The sequence below is a fragment of the Dipodomys ordii genome, unplaced genomic scaffold (genome assembly GCF_000151885.1).
Source record: "Dipodomys ordii isolate 6190 unplaced genomic scaffold, Dord_2.0 Scaffold191, whole genome shotgun sequence".
NCBI lineage: Eukaryota > Metazoa > Chordata > Mammalia > Rodentia > Heteromyidae > Dipodomys > Dipodomys ordii.
The window spans coordinates 312852-336846 of record NW_012267407.1 but is presented as its reverse complement, the minus strand read 5'-3'; the positions used below and the strand labels follow the sequence as shown (position 1 = coordinate 336846).

General features: G+C 54.5%; 4 protein-coding genes and 1 pseudogene across 4 annotated transcripts; 4 read left to right on the top strand and 1 right to left on the bottom strand.

Moving 5' to 3' along the window:
* Positions 1-720: 720 nt before the first annotated feature.
* Positions 721-1659, top strand: LOC105999479 (olfactory receptor 5-like). Its single transcript, XM_013034510.1, has one exon. It carries the CDS (start codon positions 721-723, stop codon positions 1657-1659), a length of 939 nt encoding a protein of 312 aa, XP_012889964.1.
* Positions 1660-8058: 6399 nt separating this feature from the next.
* Positions 8059-8997, top strand: LOC105999478 (olfactory receptor 5-like). Its single transcript, XM_013034509.1, has one exon. The coding sequence runs from the start codon at positions 8059-8061 to the stop codon at positions 8995-8997; it is 939 nt and encodes a 312-aa protein (XP_012889963.1).
* A 674-nt stretch (positions 8998-9671) lies between these two features.
* On the top strand, positions 9672-10400 carry LOC105999524 (annotated as a pseudogene).
* A 5231-nt stretch (positions 10401-15631) lies between these two features.
* On the top strand, positions 15632-16564 carry LOC105999477 (olfactory receptor 5-like). The gene has a single exon (XM_013034508.1). The coding sequence runs from the start codon at positions 15632-15634 to the stop codon at positions 16562-16564; it is 933 nt and encodes a 310-aa protein (XP_012889962.1).
* A 3051-nt stretch (positions 16565-19615) lies between these two features.
* On the bottom strand, positions 19616-20551 carry LOC105999476 (olfactory receptor 5-like). Its single transcript, XM_013034506.1, has one exon. The coding sequence runs from the start codon at positions 20549-20551 to the stop codon at positions 19616-19618; it is 936 nt and encodes a 311-aa protein (XP_012889960.1).
* Between the last annotated feature and the right edge of the window lie 3444 nt (positions 20552-23995).

Genomic DNA, 23995 nt, shown 5'->3' with positions numbered 1-23995 from the left:
TTGTTGTCGGTCTCTTGGGGAGATTAAGCGTTGGAACTCGAACTCTCTTTTTGGTTGGAGAGAGCTGTGGCGTTTCCCTACTGCCCCGTGGCCATCTTGGTCCCCCCTCGGCAATGTTTATTGTTTGCTTTGTCCTGGGACGGTGGCCCTGCAGCAGCCACCGTCCAGCCCATGCGGAGCCTGCGAGGGAGCGAGGCTTCTCCTGGGGCTCCGAGTTCGTAAAGGGAGGAGCTGGCCTTTGGAAGCAGCTGTCTTTCCCAGGTGAGAGGGCTGGAGCATGGAGCACCTGCAGGGATGGCATCCCCCTCATGCCCCTGTATGGCTGAGAGGAAGCGGGCCTGGGGCCTCTGATCAGTCAGGTCTTGTCCACACAGTTGTTGCTGCTGGGCAGACAATCCCTGGGCCAAACAGAAGTCCCAAACACCCCATGTGCCCCATTCTTCACCCCAAACTCCCAAATGAATGAACAAAACCAAAAAGAACCCTCTGGCTCCTCACAGGACTGGCTGTGCAGGATGAGTCCGGGCAGGGAGAAGGGAGGAACCGGACCTGGGGGACCCCTTGTCAGTGACAACCCCAGGTGCAATACAGGATACATGTGGAGGCAGATAGACTCCATGAAAGTTAGCTTCCTTCCCTCAGGCGACTGTGACCTTGGCCCACAGTGGCCAAAATAGACAGATTTACAAAATGGTTCCCTGGCCGTGCTTTCTTTTTTAGATGGAGAAGTTCCCGGAGCTGGCCAATGCAACCCGGGTCCAGTACTTCATCCTCCTGGGCCTCTCCACCAGGCCAGGAGTCAGAGCCTCCCTGTTCTTCATCTTCCTAGCCCTCTACCTGCTGACACTGCTGGAGAACGCGCTCATCGTCTACCTGGTCAGCACCCACAGCGAGCTCCGCAAGCCCATGTACTTCTTCCTGGCCAACCTCAGCTGCCTGGAGATGAGCTATGTGTCGGTCACCATGCCCACACTGCTGCTGGGGCTGTGGGCTGGGCCTTACCGTATCCCCTTCACCACCTGCATGACCCAGCTCTTCTTCTTCATCTCCCTCATCTGCACCGAGTGTATGCTCCTTGCGTCCATGGCCTACGACCGCTATGTGGCCATCTGCCAACCCCTGCACTACCCCCTGCTCATGAGGCCCCAGGTCTGCATGGCCTTGGCCTTGATCTCCTGGCTGGGGGCGCTGGTGGTCTCCATGATCAAGACCACGTGCATTGCCAGCCTGTTCTACTGTGGCCCCAATGTCCTCAACCAATTCTTCTGTGACGTCTCCCCACTGCTCAACCTGTCCTGCACCCACGTGGCACTCGCAGAGCTGGTGGACTTCATTTCTGCCATTGTCATCTTCTGTGGAACTCTCCTGGTGGCCTTGGCCTCCTACATGGCCATCGGCAGGACAGTGCTGCACATGCCATCGGCTGCTGCCCGGCGCAAGGCCTTCTCCACCTGCGCCTCGCACCTGGTAGTGGTGGGCATCTTCTACTCGGCCGCCCTCTTTATCTACTGCCGGCCCAGCCGCATCAAGTCCATGGACCTGAACAAGGTGCTGTCAGTGATCTACACGGTGGCCACGCCCATGTGCAACCCCATCATCTACTGTCTGCGCAACAAGGAGGTGCATGACGCCGTGCGCAAGACCCTGGGCAGGTCCTGACCCCACGCAGGCCCAAGCCCAGTGCCCCCAAAACACAGCAGCCTCAGAAGACTCCTTCCCTTTGCCCAGCTCAAGCCCATCAGCCTCTACCTCCAACCCAACCAGAGGCCAGTGTGCAAATCTGCGAGTTGGCAGCTGGTGATACATGTGGAAGCATGTCCTACTTGCTCACGAACTTCTGTGCTAGGTGGTCAGAGAGAGAGAGAAAGAGAGAGCGAGAGAGAGAGAGAGAGAGAGAGCGCACGCGCGCGAGGGTACTGATCCTCTCCCTGAAACCTCCAGAAGGAACACTGTTCATTGCTGGTCACCCGTGGTTTTGTGATGTCACTGCCCAGTCACATGGCTCTGTCCAGCCTTTGGGGAGCAGAGAATCACCCCGATCAGGAAAGACCTTGGTGTGCGGAAGAGGCGGGGAGGGCCCACAAGAAGGGCTCTGCTCTCCTCTGCAGGGCAGGGAGAAAGCAACCAACCCATTTCCCTTTGAGGCCATCCAGAGTGGGGATATTGCCCACAGTCCCCGCCGCTCAAGAGTCCAAGGCCAGAGGACCATAGAAGATAGCCCAGAGGGAGAACAGACCCCATATTAGTACAACCAATCAAATCCAATAATTAACCAAAACAATAAACACAAAGAGGGCTGGGGGCTCAAGAGAGCAGCACCGGCTGGATCCTGGGAGAGGCCGGCCCTGTTCCTGTGCTGCTTGTGTCTTCTCTGTGTCTGTATTGTGTGGATTCCAGAAATGTGAGGTCAGCCACCCTTACTCTACGCCTCCATTTGTCATCTCTGTGTCTTTGCACGTGGTGGAGGTTGAATGCGCAGATCACCTTCCTTCACCCCATCTGCAGCTGCACATGGAGAACCCGCTCCAGACTTCTCATCTGGACAAGCTGCAGGCAGTCAGCCGGCCGGCCTCCTGATGCCCCGCAGTCCGGCTCCCCCACCCCCTCCGCCATTTCACCACCTACAGCCCAACAGGCTTTGCCTTTCTGCCATGACCCACTCCAGCCTCCTGAATGCCCCAGATCCTGAGTGGGCATCACCACCCACCATTCTCAGGGCCAGGCATGCGCTGGCAGCCACATGAAGGCCTGGACAGAGCACTTGTGGGGGAAGAGAAGGATCTAGGGAGGGGGGAAGGAGGGAGGGAAAATGCAGTCCTTGTACTCAATGTGCTCCACCTGGAAAATAAGCAGTGTGGGGCGGTGGGGACGGAGGTAGCGGGGGGAGAGGGGGAATGGGGAGAGGGAGGAAGGAGGTGTCACTGACCATGGAACCTCTGCACTGAATCACAACAATAAAAAGATCCCAGCCCCTTGGGTTGCTGTCAGAATTGCCTTCTTTCTCCACTGTGTCTGTTCCCACTGCGCAGGCCCTGGACCCCGCTCTGCCCTGCTACCCTCACCAGCAGGCCTGTGACACTGTGTGTGGGGTCAGGCTGAGGCTGACATGGGAAAGCACCTGCCTGGCAGGACAAGGCCTGAGTTCCCAGCTCAGGAAAGCCATGTGGAGGACAGCAGATCTGTCCTTCCTGAGACTGGGCCCAGCCACAGAGCCCCCTGGGGGTCCCGAGCTGCACGCCAGTGCCTCCCAGGACAGCAGAGCTGCCTGCCCATCCTGCCCCATGATGCCCTGCATTTGTCCACCCTTGAGGCTGCCCTCCCTCATCCCTGTCCCCTGAACCCAGACAGGAGGCCAGACAGGGCAGAGGCCTGCCTGTGGAAGCTCCTCTCCTCTCCTCTCCTCCATCCCTGCTCAGAGGTCAGGGAAGAAAGAGATTCCCCCCACCCTCTCATCTTCCCTCTCCTGCTTCCCCCTCACCTGTTTTCCCACCCCTCCTGCATTTCCCCCTCCTTCCTCCACTCCTACCATCCTCCTCCTCCCTTCCTTGTACCCTACTCCTCCCCTCTTTCCACCTCCTCCCTTCCCTCCTTCCACCCTCCTCCTCCTCTGCAGTGCACAGGGATTTGGCTGGTCTCCTGGGGGAGGACAGACCTCTGGCTTAAGCTCTGCTCTGCCTGTCACAATTGGTCTTTGGGCATCCCAAATTAGAGCCAGGCCAGGCGGGTGCGAGTTTGGGACGGAGCTGCACTGCAGGGTGGACTGAAGGCTGCAGCTGTTCTCCTCTCAGCAGAAGCAGAGTGCACAGGGCTGGGTGTTCACCTCTGCTCGGGTGGCTTTGGCAGGAGAGGATCTGCACCTGTCTACTTTCCGCCTGAGGTGAGGGAAGACTCTGGGCACTGGGGACAGGGAACAAATATATATGATATATATATATAAATATTTGATATTATATATATATATATAGAATGTATGTATTACATATATATTTGATAACATAGACATATAGGTAGATTCTTTAAGTAATCTGAACCCATTTAGAAACCGCACATTCTATAGCTAGCATTTATTTTTATGGATGGCAATGACATAAAACTTTTAGAACATTTATGGTGGGCATTGAGACCAGGCTAGAATTATATGATATTTGCATACTAATTATATTATTTTACTTAATTTTGTTTGTGGTGTTTTATCTCTATATATTATATGTCTGTGCATATGTCAGCTCTACTCTATCTTCACTATGCCTCCTGTTATTTCTCTTAGGTCATATATGATCATCCATAGAGAGGAAAGGATTTGCATTTTTCTCTCTTGGAGACAGGTGCTTCCTAGGGAGCCCAGGCTGCACTCGACTTGCAGTCCTCCTGCCCCAACCTCAGGAACTGGGGCTACACAAATGCGCCATCACACCTGCCTGCACATAAAGCTTTCTTTTTTGGTGACCCTGACAGGGGTTTAATTTGGGGCCTCTTCGTGCCTGAGTAGGTGCTCAACCACATGAATCACCCCACCAGCCCCATTGTTGATTTACTTCAGTGTTGTTTTAGAGGTGATCTGCGCAGGAGCCAGGCGGTGAGCACACTTCCTTTCTCCCAGTGTCACCTGTTCCTCCTCCTCTCCCTCCCATCTCCACCCCAGAGGTGCCCAGTTCACTGCCATCCATGTCCCCTGCACCCCATGGCTGCACTTTCCATCCTTTTTCCTGGAATTCCGTGTCCTCCACCCTCCCACAGCTGTGAGAGGAATGCACTATACATGAGGAAAGAATACAGACTTCTCAGAGAAAGAGAGCAATTCAGGAAACAAGTCCTCTGTTTACTTGTCTCTGGAGCTTGTTTCAGTTTGTAGCTTGTTTTCATACATATGACTTGGGGCTCAGGCACAACACCTTTGTGATTCTCTCCTGATGCTATCCTGGCTGGGTCTCCCTGTGTGTGAGAACTGAGAATCCTGTGTAGTTTGTCATCTCTCAGATCTAACTTCTGCATTCAGAGAACATGCTCCATTAGTCTCTCTAACCTTGGCTTACCTCCCTTCACATGATTTGTTCTAGTTCATCCATTTTCTGCAAATGATATTACTTTATTCTTTTTAATATCTCTGTAAAATTCCATTGTATGTAGGCACCCCATTTTGTGGGTCCACTGATCTACTGTGGGGTATCTGGGCTGTTTCCATATCTTGGCTATTGTGAGTGGTGCGGCAGTGAACATGGGTGTGCAGGTGTCCTTGCCATATCCTGGCTCGTGATGCTCAGGATAGATGCCCAGGAGTGGTATGGCTGGGTGGTAGGGAAGGTCTGTGTTTAGTATTTGGAGGAACCTGCAGACTGCTGTCCTGAGTGGCTGTACTACTTCACAATCCCACCAGCAGCACAGTAGGGCTCCTTTTCTCCACTTCCCTGCCAGCATTTGTTCAAAGTCATAATGTTATTTAGTTTAACTCGGGTGAGATGGAATCTGATGGAATCTGTTTTGATTTGCATTTCCTTCATGCCCAGAGATGGAGAATATTTCCTCATGTGTTTCTGTGCCATTTTCCCCTCTTCTTCTGAGAAGTTTCTCCTTAGTTCCCTGCCCATTTAGTGATTGGTGTGTTGGGTTCAGAAAGGGCAGTGTCTTGAGCTCCTTGTGTGTGTTGGGTTTCAGGCCTTTGTGGGAGGTGTTGCATAGCCCTGTTTTTGTGTTTGAGATGGGGTGATGTTTCTTGCCGGGCCAGCCCAGGCTGTGGTCCTCCCATCCCTCTGCCCTTCTTGCTGGAGAGCAGGCATGCCCCCTGTGCCCACCACTGGGAGTCTGGAATGCTCTGAGACTGGTTCCCTGCACTGTACACGGTGGCTTCCGGCCCGGCCCTCCTCCTGAGGAGGACCTGAGTTATTCTCTCTTTATGACTGAATGAGACTTGGGGAGTGTGGGTCACACATTGTCTCTGTGCTTTCACGGGTGGCTGAGTCTAGGCTGTTGGAGGTTGAGCTGGGTGGGAGCCTGGCTCCGGTCTCCGGGCTCGGGCTGTTGGCTCCCCCTCTGCCCCTGTGTCCATTTCAGTTCTCTCCAGCAGCATCCAGGGTGGAGGACGTGCCAGGGAACAGGTGTGGGGAAAGAGGAGACTGACGTCAACAGCCTCATTGGCTGCATCCTCTCCTCACCCCCCACCCCCAGCACCTACCCATTGCCCTGCTGGCCTCAGGTGGCTTGTATCATACATATCCAGCTCACTAAACTCTGTTCAGCTGCTCAGCTGGAGGTGGGGCCATTGCTTGGGTTGGGCCCTCTGTCCTCCGGGAGCACCGCCCTGGGTGTGTCGGGTGACACACAGCTGTGGACAAGGGCACAGAGGCTCTCGCCTGATGTCCCACCCCGGGCAGGGACAGAGGCTCCAGGTGGAAGCCTGGGGACTCGTCAGCAGACCTCAGGTCACGAATAAAGCCAGTGTGAGGAGCACATCCACCATGTCTGCACGGGCGGCTAGGGGAGAAAGAGTATGGAATCTTCTCTAATTTTTTTCTGAAAGACAAACAAAGAAACAAAAATGTGAAGCCACCCGGCGCCAGTGGCTCACTCTTGTAGTCCTAGATACTCAGGAGGCTGAGATCTGAGGATCCAGGTTCAAAGCCATCCTGGGCAGGAAAGACCGTGAGACTCCTATCTCCAATAAACGACTGGAAAACCGGAAGTGGTGCTGTGGCTCAAGTGGTAGAGTGCTTTCCTTGAGCTGACGAGTTCAGGGACAGTGCCCAGACCCAGAGTTCAAGTCCCACAACTGACCAAAAAAAGTGAAGCCAAAATCATTTTTGGAAAAGATCGTGTGGGTATAATGAGCCACCGCCCAGGAGGTATGGAGTCCTGGAGTCTACCCCGATCCTGCCTGCAAGAAAGGAGGAGGTGGAGGTGGTGGAGGAGGAGGAGGAGGAGAAGGAGGAGGAGGAGGAAGAGGGGGAGCAGTAGGAGACCAGGAGGACAGGGAAGAGGAGGAATGATGAGGAGGAAGTAGGAGGAGGAGGAGTAAGAAAGGATGGATGAAGAACAAGAGCAAGGAAGAAGAAGAAGAGGGGATGGAGGAAGAGGAGAAAGAGGAGAAGAAGGAAAAGAGGAGGAGGAAGATGAGGAGGAGGTGGAAGATCAGGAAGAAGAGGAGGAGGGAGGAGGAGGAGAATCTAGGAAGAGGAGAAGGATGAGAAGGAGGAGGAGAGGAAGGAAGGATGGGGAGGAGAAAGAGGAAGAGGAAAAGGAGGAGGTGGCACAAGAGGAGGAGAAAGAGGAGGATGAGGAAGAGAAGGAGAAAGGAGAAAGAGGAGGGAATAGGAGTCAGAGGAAAAGGAGGAGGAGGATGAAAGAGGAAAAGGAGGAGGAGGAAGGAGCAGGAGAAAGGAGAAAAAGGAAGCAGAGGAGGAGGAAAAGGGAGAGGAGGCAGAGGAGGAAGGAGTAGGAGGGGAGGAGGAGGAGGAAGAGAAAGTGGAGTAAAGAGGAAGAGAGGAGGGAGGAGGAGGAAGAGAAAGAAAGAGGAGGGGAGGAAGAAGGAGGAAGAGCAGGAGCAGGAGGAGGAGCTACTATTTTTTCTCATTTCTGTTGTCATTGCAGAGGTGATGCACAGAGCTCAGTCGCATGGTCAGGCACAGTGTCTTTTTGGACAATGCCCCGTCCCTCACGCTCCCCTGCCTCCCTCCGGTTCCCACACACACCTCATGTGGCTCCTTTCCCCCATGGCGTCCAGGGAGTGGGAATTGCCTTTCCAAGAAATGAAACTGCAGATCTCAGTCTGTGGCTGATGATGAAAAGGAAGAGTAACCGGAAAGGGCCACGTTCTGCTCCTGCCCACAGAGCCATTGACCGAGCTCATTTCTCCTGCAGAGCCTCTGGGAACACTGGGAGCTGCAGTCACTCAACCCACTCTCCCCAAAACATCTCTGGTTTTCCATCCTGGGATTTGAACTCCCAGCCTTGCCCTAGCTGGGTGGGCACGCTCCCATGTGAGCCGCACCCCAGTCCTTTCCCAATCACCTGAGACTGGACACTCCCAGTCGCCACCCTATCAACAGTTTCCTTTGTCTCCCACAGATGGAGAAGTCCCCAGAGCTGGCCAACTCAACCCGGGTCCAGTACTTCATCCTCCTGGGCCTGTCCACCCGGCCGGGTGTCAGAGCCGTCCTGTTCTTCGTCTTCCTCACCCTCTACCTGCTGACGCTGCTGGAGAATGCACTCATCGTCTACCTGGTCAGCACCCACAGCGAGCTCCGCAAGCCCATGTACTTCTTCCTGGCCAACCTCAGCTGCCTGGAGATGAGCTACGTGTCTGTCACCATGCCCACACTGCTGCTGGGGCTGTGGGCTGGGCCCTACCGCATCCCCTTCACCACCTGCATGACCCAGCTCTTCTTCTTCATTGTCCTCATCTGCACTGAGTGTACACTCCTGGCGTCCATGGCCTATGACCGCTATGTGGCCATCTGTCGGCCCCTGCACTACCCCCTGCTCATGCGGCCCCAGGTCTGCATGGCCTTGGCCACGGCCTCCTGGCTGGGGGCGCTGGTGGTCTCCGTGGCCAAGACCACCTGCATCGCCAGCTTGTCCTACTGTGGCCCCAATGTCCTCAACCAATTCTTCTGTGACGTCTCCCCGCTGCTCAACCTGTCCTGTACCCATGTGGCACTCACAGAGCTGGTGGACTTCATCTCTGCCATTGTTATCTTCTGTGGAACTCTCCTGGTGGCTTTGGCCTCCTATGTGGCCATTGGCAGGGCGGTACTGCGCATGCCGTCAGCCGCTGCCCGGCACAAGGCCTTCTCCACCTGTGCCTCGCACCTGGTAGTGGTGGGCATCTTCTACTCTGCCGCCCTCTTCATCTACTGCCGGCCCAGCCGCATCAAGTCCATGGACCTGAACAAGGTGCTGTCAGTGATCTACACGGTGGCCACGCCCATGTGCAACCCCATCATCTACTGTCTGCGCAACAAGGAGGTGCATGACGCCGTGCGCAAGACCCTGGGCAGGTCCTGACTCCACGCAAGCCCAAGCCCCTGTGCCCCCAAAACACAGCAGCCTCAGAAGACTCCTTCCCTTTGCCCAGCTCAAGCCCATCAGCCTCTACCTCCAACCCAACCAGAGGCCAGTATGCAAATTTCCCACAGCTGGTGACCCACATGGAACCATGGCCTTCTTGCTCAGGAACTTTTGTGCTAGGTGGTCAGCGTGTGTGTGTGTGTGTGTGTGTGTGTGTGTGTGTGTCTGTTGTGTCTGTGTCTCTGTGTGTGCACCGATCCTCTGCTTGAAACCTGTAGAAGGAACACAGTTCATCGCTGGTCACCCCTGGTTTCGTGATGTCACTGCCCACGTCCTGGGGTCACACCAAGGTGGTGCACAGTCACATGGCTCTGTCCAGCGTTTGGGGAGCAGAGAATCACCCCGATCAGGAAAGACCTTGGTATGTGGAAGAGGAGGGGAGGGCACACGAGAAGGGCTTTGCTCTCCTCTGCAGGGCAGGGGGAAGGCGACCAACGCATTTCCCTTTGAGGCCGTCCAGGATGGGTATGCTGCCCACAGTCCCAGCCGCTCAAGAGGCCAAGGCCAGAGGACCACAGACTGAGGCTAGCCAAGAGGGAGCACAAGAACCCACAAAAGAAAAATCAATCAAATTAAATATAAAACCCACCGGATTTGAACGTTGCGGCTGGTCAGCGGCGGTGCCATGGGAGCTCCGTCGTTGCCTCCTGCCTGACAGCTGTACCTCAAGGACCACCGCCTCTCCACGTTCAAGTACTGGCCCTTCCTGGAGGGCTGCTCCTGTACCCCGGAGTGGAGAGGAGCATAAGAAGCATTCATCTGGGTGTGCATTCCTTTCTGTCAAGAAGCAGTTTGAAGAATTAACCCTGGGTGAATTTTTGAAGCTGGACAGAGAAAGAGCCAAGAACAAAATTGCCAAGGAAACTAACAGCAAGCTAAAAGAATTTGGAGAAGCTGCGGAGAAAGTCCACAACGCCATTGAGCAGATGAGTGACTTGGAGTGAGTGCCTGCCACACCACCTGACTCCACGCAGAGTGACACGCCATGTTCAGGCCTATTCCTTTTCTGTGACACTGAAGGCCAGGGGGATGGCAGCATTATGAAACTGGACATTATCTCTTTAGTTTTGCTTTGCTGGGAAGTGGTGCCAGTGCCTCTGCCTGGAAGCCAGGCTCTTGGCTGTCCTGTCCACTTCCCTTGTGCTCTGTGGCTTTTCTGGGTGCTGGGTTAGCAGGTGAGGAAGAGGGCAGTGTTCTGTGGCTGGAGGCAGGGGGGAGGGGTGCCCATAGAAGGAGTTTCTGGTCTTAGCATTTGTTTCCAATACGCCTGTTCTTCTCTGAGCCTGGGTGGTGGGGTTAGCCGCTTACTCACTTGACTTTCTAATGTGAATTTTCCTAAGGAGGGCAATGGAATAAATTAACCTTTAAAAAGTGAAAAAAAAAAAAAACACGAAGCCCAGTGTTGATGGCTCACACCTGTAATCCTACCTATTCAGGAAGTTGGGATCTGAGGGTCCCAGTTCAAAGCCAGTCTGGCCTGGAAAGTCCATAAGACTCTTATCTCCAACCACCAGAAAACTGGAAGTGGTGCTGTGGCTCAAGTGGTAGAGTACTAGCCTGAGCTGAAGAGCTGAGGGTCAGTGCTCAGGCCCAGAGTCCAAGCTACACAAACAGAATAATAAAAACAAAAAATAAAAACACTAAGCACAAAGAGGGCTGAGGACATGGCTCAGGAGAGCAGCACTAGCCTGGGTCCCTGTGAGGTCAGTGGCCTTCGCTCTGTGCCTCCATTTGGCGGCTCTGTGCCTTTGCACGTGGCTGAGGTTGATGTGCGCAGATCACCTTCCTTCACCCTACCTGCAGCTGCTCATGGAGAACCCACTCCAGACTTCTCATCTGGAGAAGCTGTGGAGTCCAGCCGGCCAGGCCCATCCTTCCGGGGGGGGGGCCCGCAGCCTGGCTCCGCCACCACCTCTGTCATTTCACCACCCACAGCCCAACAGGCTTTGTCTTTCTGCCACATCCCACTCCAGCCTCCTGAATGCCCCAGACCCCGAGTGGGGATCACCGCCCACCATGCCCAGGGCCAGGCACGTGCTGGTGGCCACGTGAAGGCCAGGACAGGAGACCTATGAGGGGAGAAGAGGGACCTGGGGAAGGGGGAGGGAGGGAGGAAGAAGGGAGGGAAAATGCAGTCCTTTTGCTCAATGTGATCCACCTGGAAAATAAGCAGTGTGGGGCGGTGGGGACGGAGGTGGGGCGGGGGAGAGAGGGGGAATGGGGAAGGGGCAGGAAGGAGGTGTCACTGACCATGGAACCTCTGCACTGAATCACAACAATAAAAAGATCCCAGCCCCTTGGGTTGCTGTCAGAATTGCATTCTTTCTCCACTGTGTCTGTTCCCACTGGGCAGGCCCTGGACCCCGCTCTGCCCTGTTCCCCTCACCAGCAGGCCTGTGACACTGTGTGTGGGGTCTGGGCGAGGCTGACATGGGAAAGCACCTGCCTGGCAGGACAAGGCCTGAGTTCCCAGCTCAGGAAAGCCATGTGGAGGACAGTAGATCTGTCTTTCCTGAGCCTGGGCCCAGCCACAGAGCCACCTGGTAGTCTCCAGCTGCACGCCAGTGCCTCCCAGGACAGCAGAGCTGCCTGCCCATCCTGCCCTATGATGCCCTGCATCTGTCCACCCTCGAGGCCACCTTCCCTCATCCCTGTCCCCTAAACCTAGACAGGAGGCCAGACAGGGCAGAGGTCTGCCTGTGGAAGCTCCTCTCCTCCAGCCTCCTCCTTCCTCCACAGAGGTCAGAGAAGAGATTCCCCCCCCCCACTTCCCCTCATCCTCCCTCTCCTGCTTCCCCCTCCCCTGCTTTCCCACCCCTCCTGCATTTCCCCTCCTCCTTCCACCCTCTTCCCTCTCCTCTTCCACCCTCCTCCTCCACTCCTTCCACCCTCCTCCTTCCCTGCAGTGCACAGGGACTTGGCTGGTCTCCTGGGCAGGACAGACCTCTGGCTTAAGCTCTGCTCTCTGTCTGCCTGTCACATTTGGTCTTGGGCATCACAAATCAGAGCCAGGCCAGGCCAGGCTGGGCGTGAGTTAGGGATGGAGCAGTGCTGCAGGGTGGACTGAAGGCTGTGGCTGCTCTCCTCCTGGAGGCAGAAGCAGAATGCACAGGGATGAGCGCTCATGCACAGGGCTGAGTGTTCACCTCTGCTCGGGACAGCTTGGGCAGGAGAGAATCTGCACCTGTCTATCTTCCCCCTGAGCTGATGGGGGACTCTGGGTGCTGGGGACAAGGAACAGCAGAGAGGAAAGGGTTTGCATCTTTGCGTCTTGGAGACAGGTGCTTCCTAGGGAGTCCAGGCTGCATTTGCAGTCCTCCTGCCCCAGCCTCCAGAGCTGGGATTACACCAGTGCACCATCACTTCTGCCTGCACACAAAGCTTTCTTTTTGGTGACCCTGACAGGGGTTTAATTTGGGGCCTTTTCGTGCCTGAGCAGGCGTTTGACCATGTGAATCGCCCCACCGGCCCCGTTGTTGATTTACTTCAGTGTTGTTTTAGAGGTGATCTGCACGGCTTACCTTCACAGGAGTCAGGTGGTGAGCACACTTCCTTTCTCCCGGTGTCACCTGTTCCTCCTTCTCTCCCTCCCATCTCCACCCCAGAGGTGCCCAGTTCATTGCCATCCATGTCCCCTGGACTCTCTGGCTATACTTTCCATCTTTTTTTCCTGGAATTCTGTGCCCTCCACCCTCCCACAGCTGTGAGGGGAATGTACTATACATGAGGAAAGAATACAGACTTCTCAGAGAAAGAGAGCAATTCTGTTTCCTTGTCTTTGGGGCTTGTTTCAGTTTGTATCTTGTTTTCATACATATGACTTGTGATTCTCTCCTGATGCTATCCTGGCTGGGTCTCCCTGTGTGTGAGAACTGAGAATCCTGTGTAGTTTGTCACCTCTCAGATCTAACTTCTGCATGTCAGAGAACATGCTCCATTAGTCTCTCTAACCTTTGCTTACCTCCCTTCACATGATTTGTTCTAGTTCCATCAATTTCCTGCAAATGACATTATTTTTATTTCTACTGACTGTGTAAAATTCCATTGTATGTAGGCACCCCATTTTGTGGGTCCACTGATCTACTGTGGGGCATCTGGGCTGTTTCCATATCTTGGCTATTGTGAATGGTGCGGCAGTGAACATGGGTGTGCAGGTGTCCTTGTCATATCCTGGCTCGTGATGCTCAGGTTAGATGCCCAGGAGTGGTATGGCTGGGTGGTAGGGAAGGTCTGTGTTTAGTATTTGGAGGAACCTGTAGACTGCTGTTCTGAGTGGCTGTACTAGTTCACTTTCCCACCTGCAGCACAGTAGGTTTCCATGTTCCCCACCTCCCCTCCAGCACTTTTTCTTGTCTTTTTTTGTTGTTGTTGTTGGTCATGAGGCTTGAACTTGGGCCTGGGCGCTGTCCCTCACCTCTTCAGCTCAAGGCAAGCACTCTACCACTTGAGCCACTGCATCACTTCCAGGTGTTTTTTTTTTTTTGTCCATCATGGGGCCTGAACTCTGGGCCTGAGCACTGTCCCTCAGCTCTTCAGCTCAAGGCTAGTGCCCTACCACTTGAGCCAAAGCGCCACTTTTAGCTTTTTCTGCTTTTGTGGTGCTGAGGAATGGAACCCAGGGCCTCATGCATGCAAGGCAAGCACTCTACCACTGAGCCACCTTCCCAGCCCCTCACTTCCAGTTTTCTGGTGGTTTTTTGGAGATGAGTCTCAGGGACTTTCCTGCCCAGACTGGTTTTGAACTGTGATCCTCAGATCTCAGGCTTCTGAGTAGCTAGGATTACAGGTGTAAACCACTTGTAATCCTGGCTTGTTCTTGTCTTAATTTGGAATATTGGCCAGTGGAACTGGATGAGATGGAATCTGTTTTGATTTGCATTTCCTTCATGGCCACGGATGGAGAGCATTTCCTCCTGTGTTTTTATGCCATTCTCCCCTCTTCTCTCCTTAGCTCCTGCCCATTTAGTGATTGGTGTATTGGTTTTGGGAGGAGCAGTGTCGTGAGCTCCTTTTGTGTGTTGGTTTTCAGGCCTTTTTGGGAGGTGTTGCCCAGCCCCCCCCCCCGCCTTTTTTTGTCTGTGGTGGATCTTGAACTCTGGGCCTGGCAATATCGCTCAGCTCTTCAGCTCAAGGTGAGCACTCTACCACTTGAGCCACGGCACCACTTCTGTTTTTTTCTGCTTATGTGGTGCTGTGGAATTGAACCCAGTGTCTCATGCATGCAAGGTAAGCACTCTACCACTGAGACACCTTCCCAACCTGCACAACCTGTTTTTGTGTTTGAGATGGGGTGGTGTTTCCTGCTGGGGCAGCCCAGGCTCTGGTCCCCTCATCCCTCTGCCCTTTTTGCTGGAGAGCAGGCGTGCCCCCTGCACCCACCACTGGGAGTCTGGAATGTTCTGAGTCTGGTTCCCTGCACTGTACACGGTGGCCTCCGGCCTGGCCCTCCTCCTGAGGAGGACCTGAGTTATTCTCACTTTATGACTGAATGAGACTCGGGGAGCATGAGTCACACATTGTCTCCTTGCTTTCATGGGTAGCTGAGTTTAGGCTGTGGGTGGAGCTGGGTGGGAGTCTGGCTCTCTCGGGCTGTTCCCTCAGCCCTATGTTCATTACAGCTCCAGCAACATTGGGGGTTGTGGAGGTGTCAGGGAACAGGAGTGGGGAAAGAGGAGACTGACCTGGACAGCCGCATTGGCCACTGCATCCTCTCCTCACCACCACACAGCACCTGCCCATCGCCCCGCCCATCCCCGGGAGACTTGCCTCAGAATCCTGCTTCGTGCAGTTCCAACTCTTGGCTTCTACCCACATGGTTTTGGGGAGTCTCCTTGTAGAGCCAGGGTGGGGTGGGATCTTCACAGTGAGGGGAGAGGATATACGTCCCCACGCACACCTCGTGTGGCTTATTTCCTGCATCATGTGCAGTGGTAGGAATTGATATTCCAAGAAATAGAACTGCAGATCTCAATCTGTGTGCAGAAGATACAAAGGAATGGGCTGGGAAGGTGGTTCAGTGGCAGAGTGCTTGCCTTGCATGCCTGAGGCCCTGGGTTCAATTCCTCAGCACTACATAAGCAAAAAGAAAAAAGCTGGAAGTGGCACTGTGGCTCAAGTGGTAGAGCGCTAACCTTGAGCTGAAAAGCTGAGAGACAGTGCCCAGGCTCAGGGTTCAGGCCCGAAGACCAGACCCCCCACCAAAAATACAAAGGAAGTGTTACTGGAAAGGGCCAGGTTTTGTTCCCACCCACAGTACCATTTCCTGTGCTCATTTCTCCTTTAGAGCCGCCGTGAATGCTCAGAGCACTGTTTGCTGGACTTCAAATCAGTGGTGTGCCCACCATCCCTGATTTAGTGAGAAGAGGAGCAGGCTCTGGACCCATGGCCGAGGGGTGTCCCTGTGGGACAAGACCTTGCCCTGTTAGAGGACCCCACTCCCCAATAGATGATCTCTGGTTTCCATCCTGGGATTTGAACTCAGAGCTTTGTACTTGCTGTGAGCCCCACCCCAGTCCTTTCCCAATCTCTTCCCAGAGACTCCCTGTCAACCATTTCCTTTTTCTTCCCACAGATGGAGGTGGCCAACTCGACACGGGTCCAGTACTTCGTCCTCCTGGGCCTCTCCACCTGGCCAGGTGTCAGAGCCGCCCTGTTCTTTGTCTTCCTCACCCTCTACCTGCTGACACTGCTGGAGAACGCGCTCATTGTCTACCTGGTCAGCACCCACAGCGAGCTCCGCAAGCCCATGTACTTCTTCCTGGCCAACCTCAGCTGCCTGGAGATGAGCTATGTGTCTGTCACCATGCCCACACTGCTGCTGGGGCTGTGGGCTGGGCCCTACCGCATCCCCTTCACCACCTGCATGACCCAGCTCTTCTTCTTCATCTCCCTCATCTGCACTGAGTGTACACTCCTGGCGTCCATGGCCTATGACCGCTATGTGGCCATCTGCCGGCCCCTGCACTACCCCCTGCTCATGCGGCCCCAGGTCTGCATGGCCTTGGCCACAGCCTCCTGGCTGGGGGCGCTAATGGTTTCTGTGGCCAAGACCACATGTATTGCCAGTCTGTCCTACTGTGGCCCCAACATCATCAACCACTTCTTCTGTGACGTCTCCCCGCTGCTCAACCTGTCCTGTACCCACGTCGCGCTCACAGAGCTGGTGGACTTCATCTCCGCCATCGTCATCCTTTGGGGGTCCCTTCTTGTCGCTGTGGCCTCCTACTTGGCCATCGGCAGGGCAGTGCTGCGCATGCCGTCGGCTGCTGCCCGGCGCAAGGCCTTCTCCACCTGTGCCTCGCACCTGGTGGTGGTGGGCATCTTCTACTCGGCCACCACCTTCATCTATGCCCGGCCCAGCCGCATCAAGTCCATGGACCTAAACAAGATGCTGTCAGTGATCTACACGGTGGCCACGCCCATGTGCAACCCCATCATCTACTGTCTGCGCAACAAGGAGGTGCAGTTCGTGTTCCATGCGACTCTGCGCAGGGCATTGGGTTAAAAGCCGGCTGAGGACCTCAGATAAGGACCTCTGATGACAGATACTGGGCTTTGGGCTCCATGTCTGAGCCACATCTCAGCCATCTGGGGTTCTGCTTTGCTCCTCCTACTTGTGTTTCTAGGTTGCTCGGGAGGAGGCACACAGGCTATGCACCCCCACCAGGATTGCAGGCTTGGTTCCCAGTATCAAACCTTTTATTAAGACATGATTCATATTCCACAGGTTTTCACCTGTTAAAATATCAAATTCAGTGACTTGGTTTTTTTTCCCAGTATGTTCACAGAGCTGTTCAACTGTCACCATGAGGAAATTCCAGACATTTCATGACACCCAGAAAAAAAATTAGAGGTTAAATTAGAGGTCATTCTAATAGGTTTCTTGTATCCCCAGACGTGAGAAAGGACTCTCCTCTCTTGTGCTGTAGGATTTCCCATTTGGACAATGGAAGAGTGACTTTGGCCACAATGTACTGTGCTCACAAACGAGTTGACTGACACCTCTTTGCACCAGTACTTGAAGACAATAAAATATAAAAATAAAGAATGTCCTGTTTGGGTGTTTGGTAGAGGTAGGATCACGCAGGCTGTGTGTGATGGGCTTCTTTGCAGGGCATGATATGTTCAGTTTTGTGCATTCTGTTATGTTTGTCAGGACATTATTGGTTTGTGTGCTTTTGTGTGAACTCAGAGCCTTGGCTCTGTCCCTAAGCTTTTGTGCCACAGATCCACTTCTGACCCTGCCTCCCACTGGTTAATTGGGGTGAAGTGTCTCATGGACTTTCCTCCCCTGGCTGGCCTCAAACCATGATCCTCAGGCCTCAGTCTCTGGAGTAGCTAGGATTACAGTTGTGCCCAGCACCTAGCAGCTTCATTTTTTTTTCTTCTTCTTTTTTTTAAAATAACCAAACCTTGTTGCGCTGTGAGGATGTTGGGGTCCCCAGGTGCTGTCATACACGGTTTCCTGGATGTGTGGACTACCCTGCAAAAGCAGCTGTGGGTGGAGATCTCAGTCATGCAGTATTTCCTCTGTGGAATGTGCATGCTTGTGTGTGTGTGTGTGCATGCGCACACACACACGTGTGCGTGCATGTGGACATATCTTCAGGATAAACTTCCAGATTTCATCAGACAGGTGCCCAGGAATTCAGAATGCCACAGCTTCCTGCATGTGCTAATGGTTACCCTTCTAAAACGTCCCCTGCTCCGCCCGCCCCACTGCCTAGCTCGGGTAGGAGCTTGTGCCAGACGTGTTTGAGCAACCGGTTAGGATCTGAGAGAGAAAGGCCAGAGCATGGAGGTGTGGGAGCTCTGCAGGCCTGAGGTGAGTCAGAGGCAGGGTGGGACCCCGAGCCCAAGAGTTCTGTACCACCTTCCTGCCCTCCTCCCCAGGTATGTGTGTGCGTGTGTGTGTGTGTGTGTGTGTGTGTGTGTGTGTGTGTGTGTGTAAGTTGTATTCATTCTATGCTATCTGTATTCACACTGTGCTACCTCTGTGAACTATACTGCATCTGCTCTGCATGCTCGGCATGAAGTCTGCATCTGCACAGTATGTTTCTCCAGCCGTCAGCTTTGCTCTGTACAGAGTGGATGAAGCCGTGCTCAAAGGTCAGGGATGCAAAGGGAGAAGAGGGAGTTGCCCACCACTCCCTCCTGCTCTCCTTAGCTGTCCATCTGCCTTGAGCACCTGGGAGTCTCTGGGGTCCCCCTGCCCCTTCCAAGTCCCCAGGCTACCACGGCCCCCACCCAGTTGCTGCTGCTACCCAGAACTCCTGGGAAATGCAGTGCTTGAGCAGTGGCAGCTCTGGAATCAGGGATCTGAAGTCAACCAGGAGCCGCGGCAACAGCATGGCTGAGGCGTCTCTTTATTTTATTTTATTTTTTTGGTAACACACTCCTTTCTCCGGCAGGGAACCTCTCATGACTCTGAAGAGGAACTGAAAATCCTTACAGTAGGATGACTGAGTCATTTCTAGCAGGTCATCCTCCAGAGTTCATTATAGTGCATGCATTCAACTACAAGACACCACACATGCCAGTCAGGGTTTCAATAGACAAAATATACTACATTCCCATGCTCTCCTTCCCTTCGCAGATGAGCACATCCCTCACCCTTGTTCTGTTTTCAAAGCTGCCAGCCGTCTGCCTTGACCCCCTCCTCCGAGCAAACCTGCCCAGCGCCTGCCCGTGTACACGTGTCATACAGTGCAGGCTCCCCACTCTCCCTTCCTCCCCGCCTTCCCCTGTGCCCATCCCTCCGTCTGCTTCACTTTCCATGTCAGTCCACGTAAATAATGATGCAGCTGGGTTTATACTAGCATATGTACACGCTCCTACATGTGTATATCTTTTGGGTCTAGCTTCCACACGAGAATGAACACACACAAGACTTGGTGTTTGGGTCTTGGCCTTGTCTCCCATGACATCTTTCAGTGGCATCCATCGGCTGTGATCTCATCTTTCCTGACAGCGGGTGCTCTTGTACCCTGCATGCACACACCATGGCGAGTCCACTCAACTCTGGGGACTCCATGGTGTGGAGGTAGCGGGCAGCACTGTTCTGGACACCTTATAGTTGTGATGATGTGTTTATTGTTGTGATGATGGGTTTATCATTGTGATGATGGGTTTATTGTTATGATAACTACCGCCGTTGTCTCACAAGAGCTCATCTCCCCATGTGTCCAGTCCCGTTGTGGGTTCTCTCTGTGCTAGGAGTCATGTTTGCCTTCCGTGGATACTTGACTAACTTCTCCAGTCATCTCCCCAAAGCAACATTGACCCCCAATGTTACAACTTTCCATCATTCGTTTTTGTGCCTCTGTGCTGGGCACACAGCCACGCACATGTACCAAACACATGGTGGTATGGGGGTCAAATGCCAGCTCTCTTTGCAGACTCCCCAGTGATAGAGGTGGACACTGCCTTGCTGGTCACTGGGAAGCTGCTGCCCCCTCTGGCCAGCTTCATCTCCCAGTGGAGGACTCCTGTCTTCTCATTCACAAGTCTCCATAGGGGGCATCTAGAATGTTCTCTGCTGTCCCTGGCTCCGGGCTCAGTGCCCAGAGGCCCCTCGCAGCGCTGCCTGGACTTCCCGGCTCCGCAGGCCGTAGACCACTGGGCTGCATGCAGGTGTGATCACTGCGTACAACACAGACAGCACCTTGCTGTGCTCTGCGGCCAACCTAGGGCCGGACCAGGAGTACACGAGGAGCACCACAGAGTAGAAGGTGCCCATGACAGTCAGGTGCGAGGCGCAGGTGGAGAAGGCCTTGCGCCAGGCAGTGGCCGATGGCATGTGCAGCACCGCTCTGCCGATGGCCACGTAGGAGGCCACGGCGACAAGAAGGGACCCCCAGAGGATGACAATGGCAGAGATGAAGTCCACCAGCTCTGCGAGTGCCACGTGGGTGCAGGACAGGTTGAGCAGCGGGGAGATGTCACAGAAGAAGTGGTTGAGGATGTTGGGGCCACAGTAGGACAAGCTGGCGATGCACATGGTCTTGATCACCGAGACCACTGGTGCCCCCAGCCAGGAGGCTGAGGCCAAGGCCATGCAGACCTGGGGCCGCATGAGCAGGGGGTAGTGCAGGGGTCGGCAGATGGCCACGTAGCGGTCGTAGGCCATGGATGCCAGGAGCAAGCACTTGGTGCAGATGAAGGCAATGAAGAAGTAGAGCTGGGTCATGCAGGTGGTGAAGGGGATGCGGTAGGGCCCAGCCCACAGCCCCAGCAGCAGTGTGGGCATGGTGACAGACACGTAGCTCATCTCCAGGCAGCTGAGGTTGGCCAGGAAGAAGTACATGGGCTTGCGGAGCTCGCTGTGGGTGCTGACCAGGTAGACAATGAGTGCATTCTCCAGCAGCGTCAGCAGGTAGAGGGTGAGGAAGACGAAGAACAGGACGGCTCTGACACCCGGCTGGGTGGACAGGCCCAGGAGGACGAAGTACTGGACCCGGGTTGAGTTGGCCAGCTCTGGGGACTTCTCCATCTGTGGGAGACAAAGGAAACGGTTGATAGGGCGGCGACTGGGAGTGTCCAGTCTCAGGTGATTGGGAAAGGACTGGGGTGCGGCTCACATGGGAGCGTGCCCACCCAGCTAGGGCAAGGCTGGGAGTTCAAATCCCAGGATGGAAAACCAGAGATGTTTTGGGGAGAGTGGGTTGAGTGACTGCAGCTCCCAGTGTTCCCAGAGGCTCTGCAGGAGAAATGAGCTCGGTCAATGGCTCTGTGGGCAGGAGCAGAACGTGGCCCTTTCCGGTTACTCTTCCTTTTCATCATCAGCCACAGACTGAGATCTGCAGTTTCATTTCTTGGAAAGGCAATTCCCACTCCCTGGATGCCATGGGGGAAAGGAGCCACATGAGGTGTGTGTGGGGACCGGAGGGAGGGGGGAGAGCGTGAGGGACGGGGCATTGTCCAAAAAGACACTGTGCCTGACCATGTGACTGAGCTCTGTGCATCACCTCTGCAATGACAACAGAAATGAGAAAAAATAGTAGCTCCTCCTCCTGCTCCTGCTCTTCCTCCTTCTTCCTCTCCTCCTCTTTCTTTCTCTTCCTCCTCCTCCCTCCTCTTTTCCTCTTTACTCTTCTTCCTCTTCCTCCTCCTCCTCCTCCCTCCTCTCTTCCTCCTCCTAATTTTTCCTCTCTTCCCTCCTCCCCCTCCTTCCTCTCCTCTTTCCTTCTCCTCTTTCTCCCCTTCCTCCTCCTCTCCTCCTCCCCTTCTTCCTCCCCCTTTTCCTCCTCTTTCCTCTCCGTCTCCTTTCTCCTCCTCCCTCCTCCTCCTCCTCTTCCTCTTCCTCCCCTCCTTCCTCTCCCCCTCCTGCCTCCTCTGCCTCCTCTCCTTTTTCTTCCTCTTCCTCCTTTCTCCTTCTCCTTATTTTCCTCTTCCTCTTCTTCCTCTTCCTCTTGCCCCACCTCCTCCTTTTCCTCCTCCTCTTTCGCCTCTTCATCCTTCCTCTCCTCCTTCTTATCCTTCTTCTCTTCCCCTCCTCCTCCTTCTCCTCCTCTTCCTCCTCCTCCAGGATTCTCCTCCTCCTCCTTCCTCCCCTTCTTCCTCCTCCTCTTCCTCCTCTTTCCTCTTCTTCCTTTTCCTCCTCCTTCCTCCTCCTCCCTCCTTTCTTCCTTCTCCTCCTCCTTCCTCTCTTCCCTCCTCCCCCTCCTCCTTCCTCTCCACCTTCCTTCTCCTCCTCCTCCCCTTCCTCCTCCTCTTCTCCTCCCCTTCTTCCTCCCCCTCTTCCTCCTCTTTCCTCTCCTTCTCCTTTCTCCTCCTCCCTTTCCTCTTCCTCCCCTCGTTCTTCCCCCTCCTCTTCCTTTTCCTCCTTTTCTTCCTCCTCTTCTCCTATTCTGCCTCCTCTCCCTTTTCCTCCTCTTCCTTTCTCCTTCTCCTTATCTTCCTCATCCTCCTCTTCCTCTTCTTCCTCTTCCTCTTGCCCCACCTCCTCCTCTTTCTCCTCCTCCTCTTCCTGCTCTTTCAGGATTATCCTCCCTCCTCCCCTTCTTCCTCCTCCTCTTTCCTCTCCTTCTCCTCCTCTTCCTCCTCCTCCTCCTCTTTCTCCTCTTCCTCCATCCCCTCTTTCTCTTCCCCTTCTTCCTTGCTTTTCTTCCTCCTCCATCCTTCATTACTCTCCTCCTCCTCCTACTTCCTCCTCCTCATTCCTACTCTTTCCTGTCCTTCTTTTCTCATCCTCCCCCTCTTCCTCCTCCTGCTCCTCCTCTACCTCCTCCTGTCTTCCAGGCAGGATCAGGGTTGGCTCCAGGACTCCATGCCTCCCAGGCAGCGGCTCATTATGCACACACGACCTTTTCCAAAAATGATTTTGGCTTCACTTTTTTGTTTCTTTGTTAGTGTTTCAGAGAAAATCAGAGAAGTTTCTATACTCTTTCCCCTCTAGCCGCTCGTGCAGACATGGTGGATGTGCTTCTCACGCCGGCTTGTTCGTGACCTGGGGTCTGCTGATGAGTCCCCAGGCTTCCACTGGGAGCCTCTGTCCCTGCCCAGGGTGGGACATCAGGCGAGAGCCTCTGTGCCTGAGCCCTTGTCACAGCTGTGTGTCACCCGACAGGAAACACGGCGGTGCTCCGGGAGGACAGAGGGCCCGACCCACGCAATGGCCGGCTGCAGCCCCACCTCCAGCAGAGCTCAGGAAAGTCCTTGTGTCACACGATCTGAGTCCCTGCCGGCATGTTCTGCCTGATCCCAGGGGCGTGCAGGAGGGACACTCAGAGAGGACATCGCTCATGTCTGTCTGTCTGCCTCTGTCTGTTTGTCTCTCTGCCTCCATCTCTCTCTCCCCCATGCCTTGCTTCCCCATCTCCCTCTCTCACCCTCTCCCCATTCCTCTCCCCTCACTGCGAAGATCCATCCCACCCTGGCTCTACAAGGATGATGCTGGGAGTCACACGCAGAGGTGACTCCCAAACCACAGGACCACCAAGCTGGGAAAGCTGAACAGAGTTTAGTGAGCTGGATATGATGCAAGCTGCCTGGGGCCGGCAGGGCAATGGGTAGGTGCTGTGGGGGGGGGCGGTGAGGAGAGGACGCAGCCAATGAGGCTGTTGGCATCAGTCTCCTCTTTCCCCACACTTGTTCCCTGGCACCTCCATCACCTCGGACGTTGCTGGAGAGAGCTAAAATGGACACGGGGCAAGGGGACCACCTGAGACCCAGGACTGGAGCCAGGCTCCCACCCAGCTCAACCTCCAACAGCCTAGACTCAGCCACCCGTGAAAGTACAGAGACAATGTGTGACCCACACTCCCCGAGTCTCATTCAGTCATAAAGACAGAATAATTCAGGTTCTCCTCAGGAGGAAGGCTGGGCCAGAGGCCACCATGTACAGTGCAGGGAACCAGACTCAGAGCATTCCAGACTCCCAGTGGTGGGTGCAGGGGGCACGCCTGCTCTCCAGCAAGAAGGGCAGAGGGATGGGAGGACCACAGCCTGGGCTGGCCCAGCAGGAAACACCACCCCATCTCAAACACAAAAACAGGGCTGTGCAACACCTCCCACAAAGGCCTGAAACCCAACACACACAAGGAGCTCAAGACACTGCCCTTTCTGAACCCAACACACCAATCACTAAATGGGCAGGGAACTAAGGAGAAACTTCTCAGAAGAAGAGGGGAAAATGGCACAGAAACACATGAGGAAATATTCTCCATCTCTGGGCATGAAGGAAATGCAAATCAAAACAGATTCCACCAGATTCCATCTCACCCGAGTTAAACTAAACAACATTATGACTTTGAACAAATGCTGGCAGGGAAGTGGAGAAAAGGAGCCCTTCTGTGCTGCTGGTGGGATTGTGAAATAGTACAGCCACTCAGGACAGCAGTCTGCAGGTTCCTCCAAATACTAAACACAGACCTTCCCTACCACCCAGCCATACCACTCCTGGGCATCTATCCTGAGCATCACGAGCCAGGATATG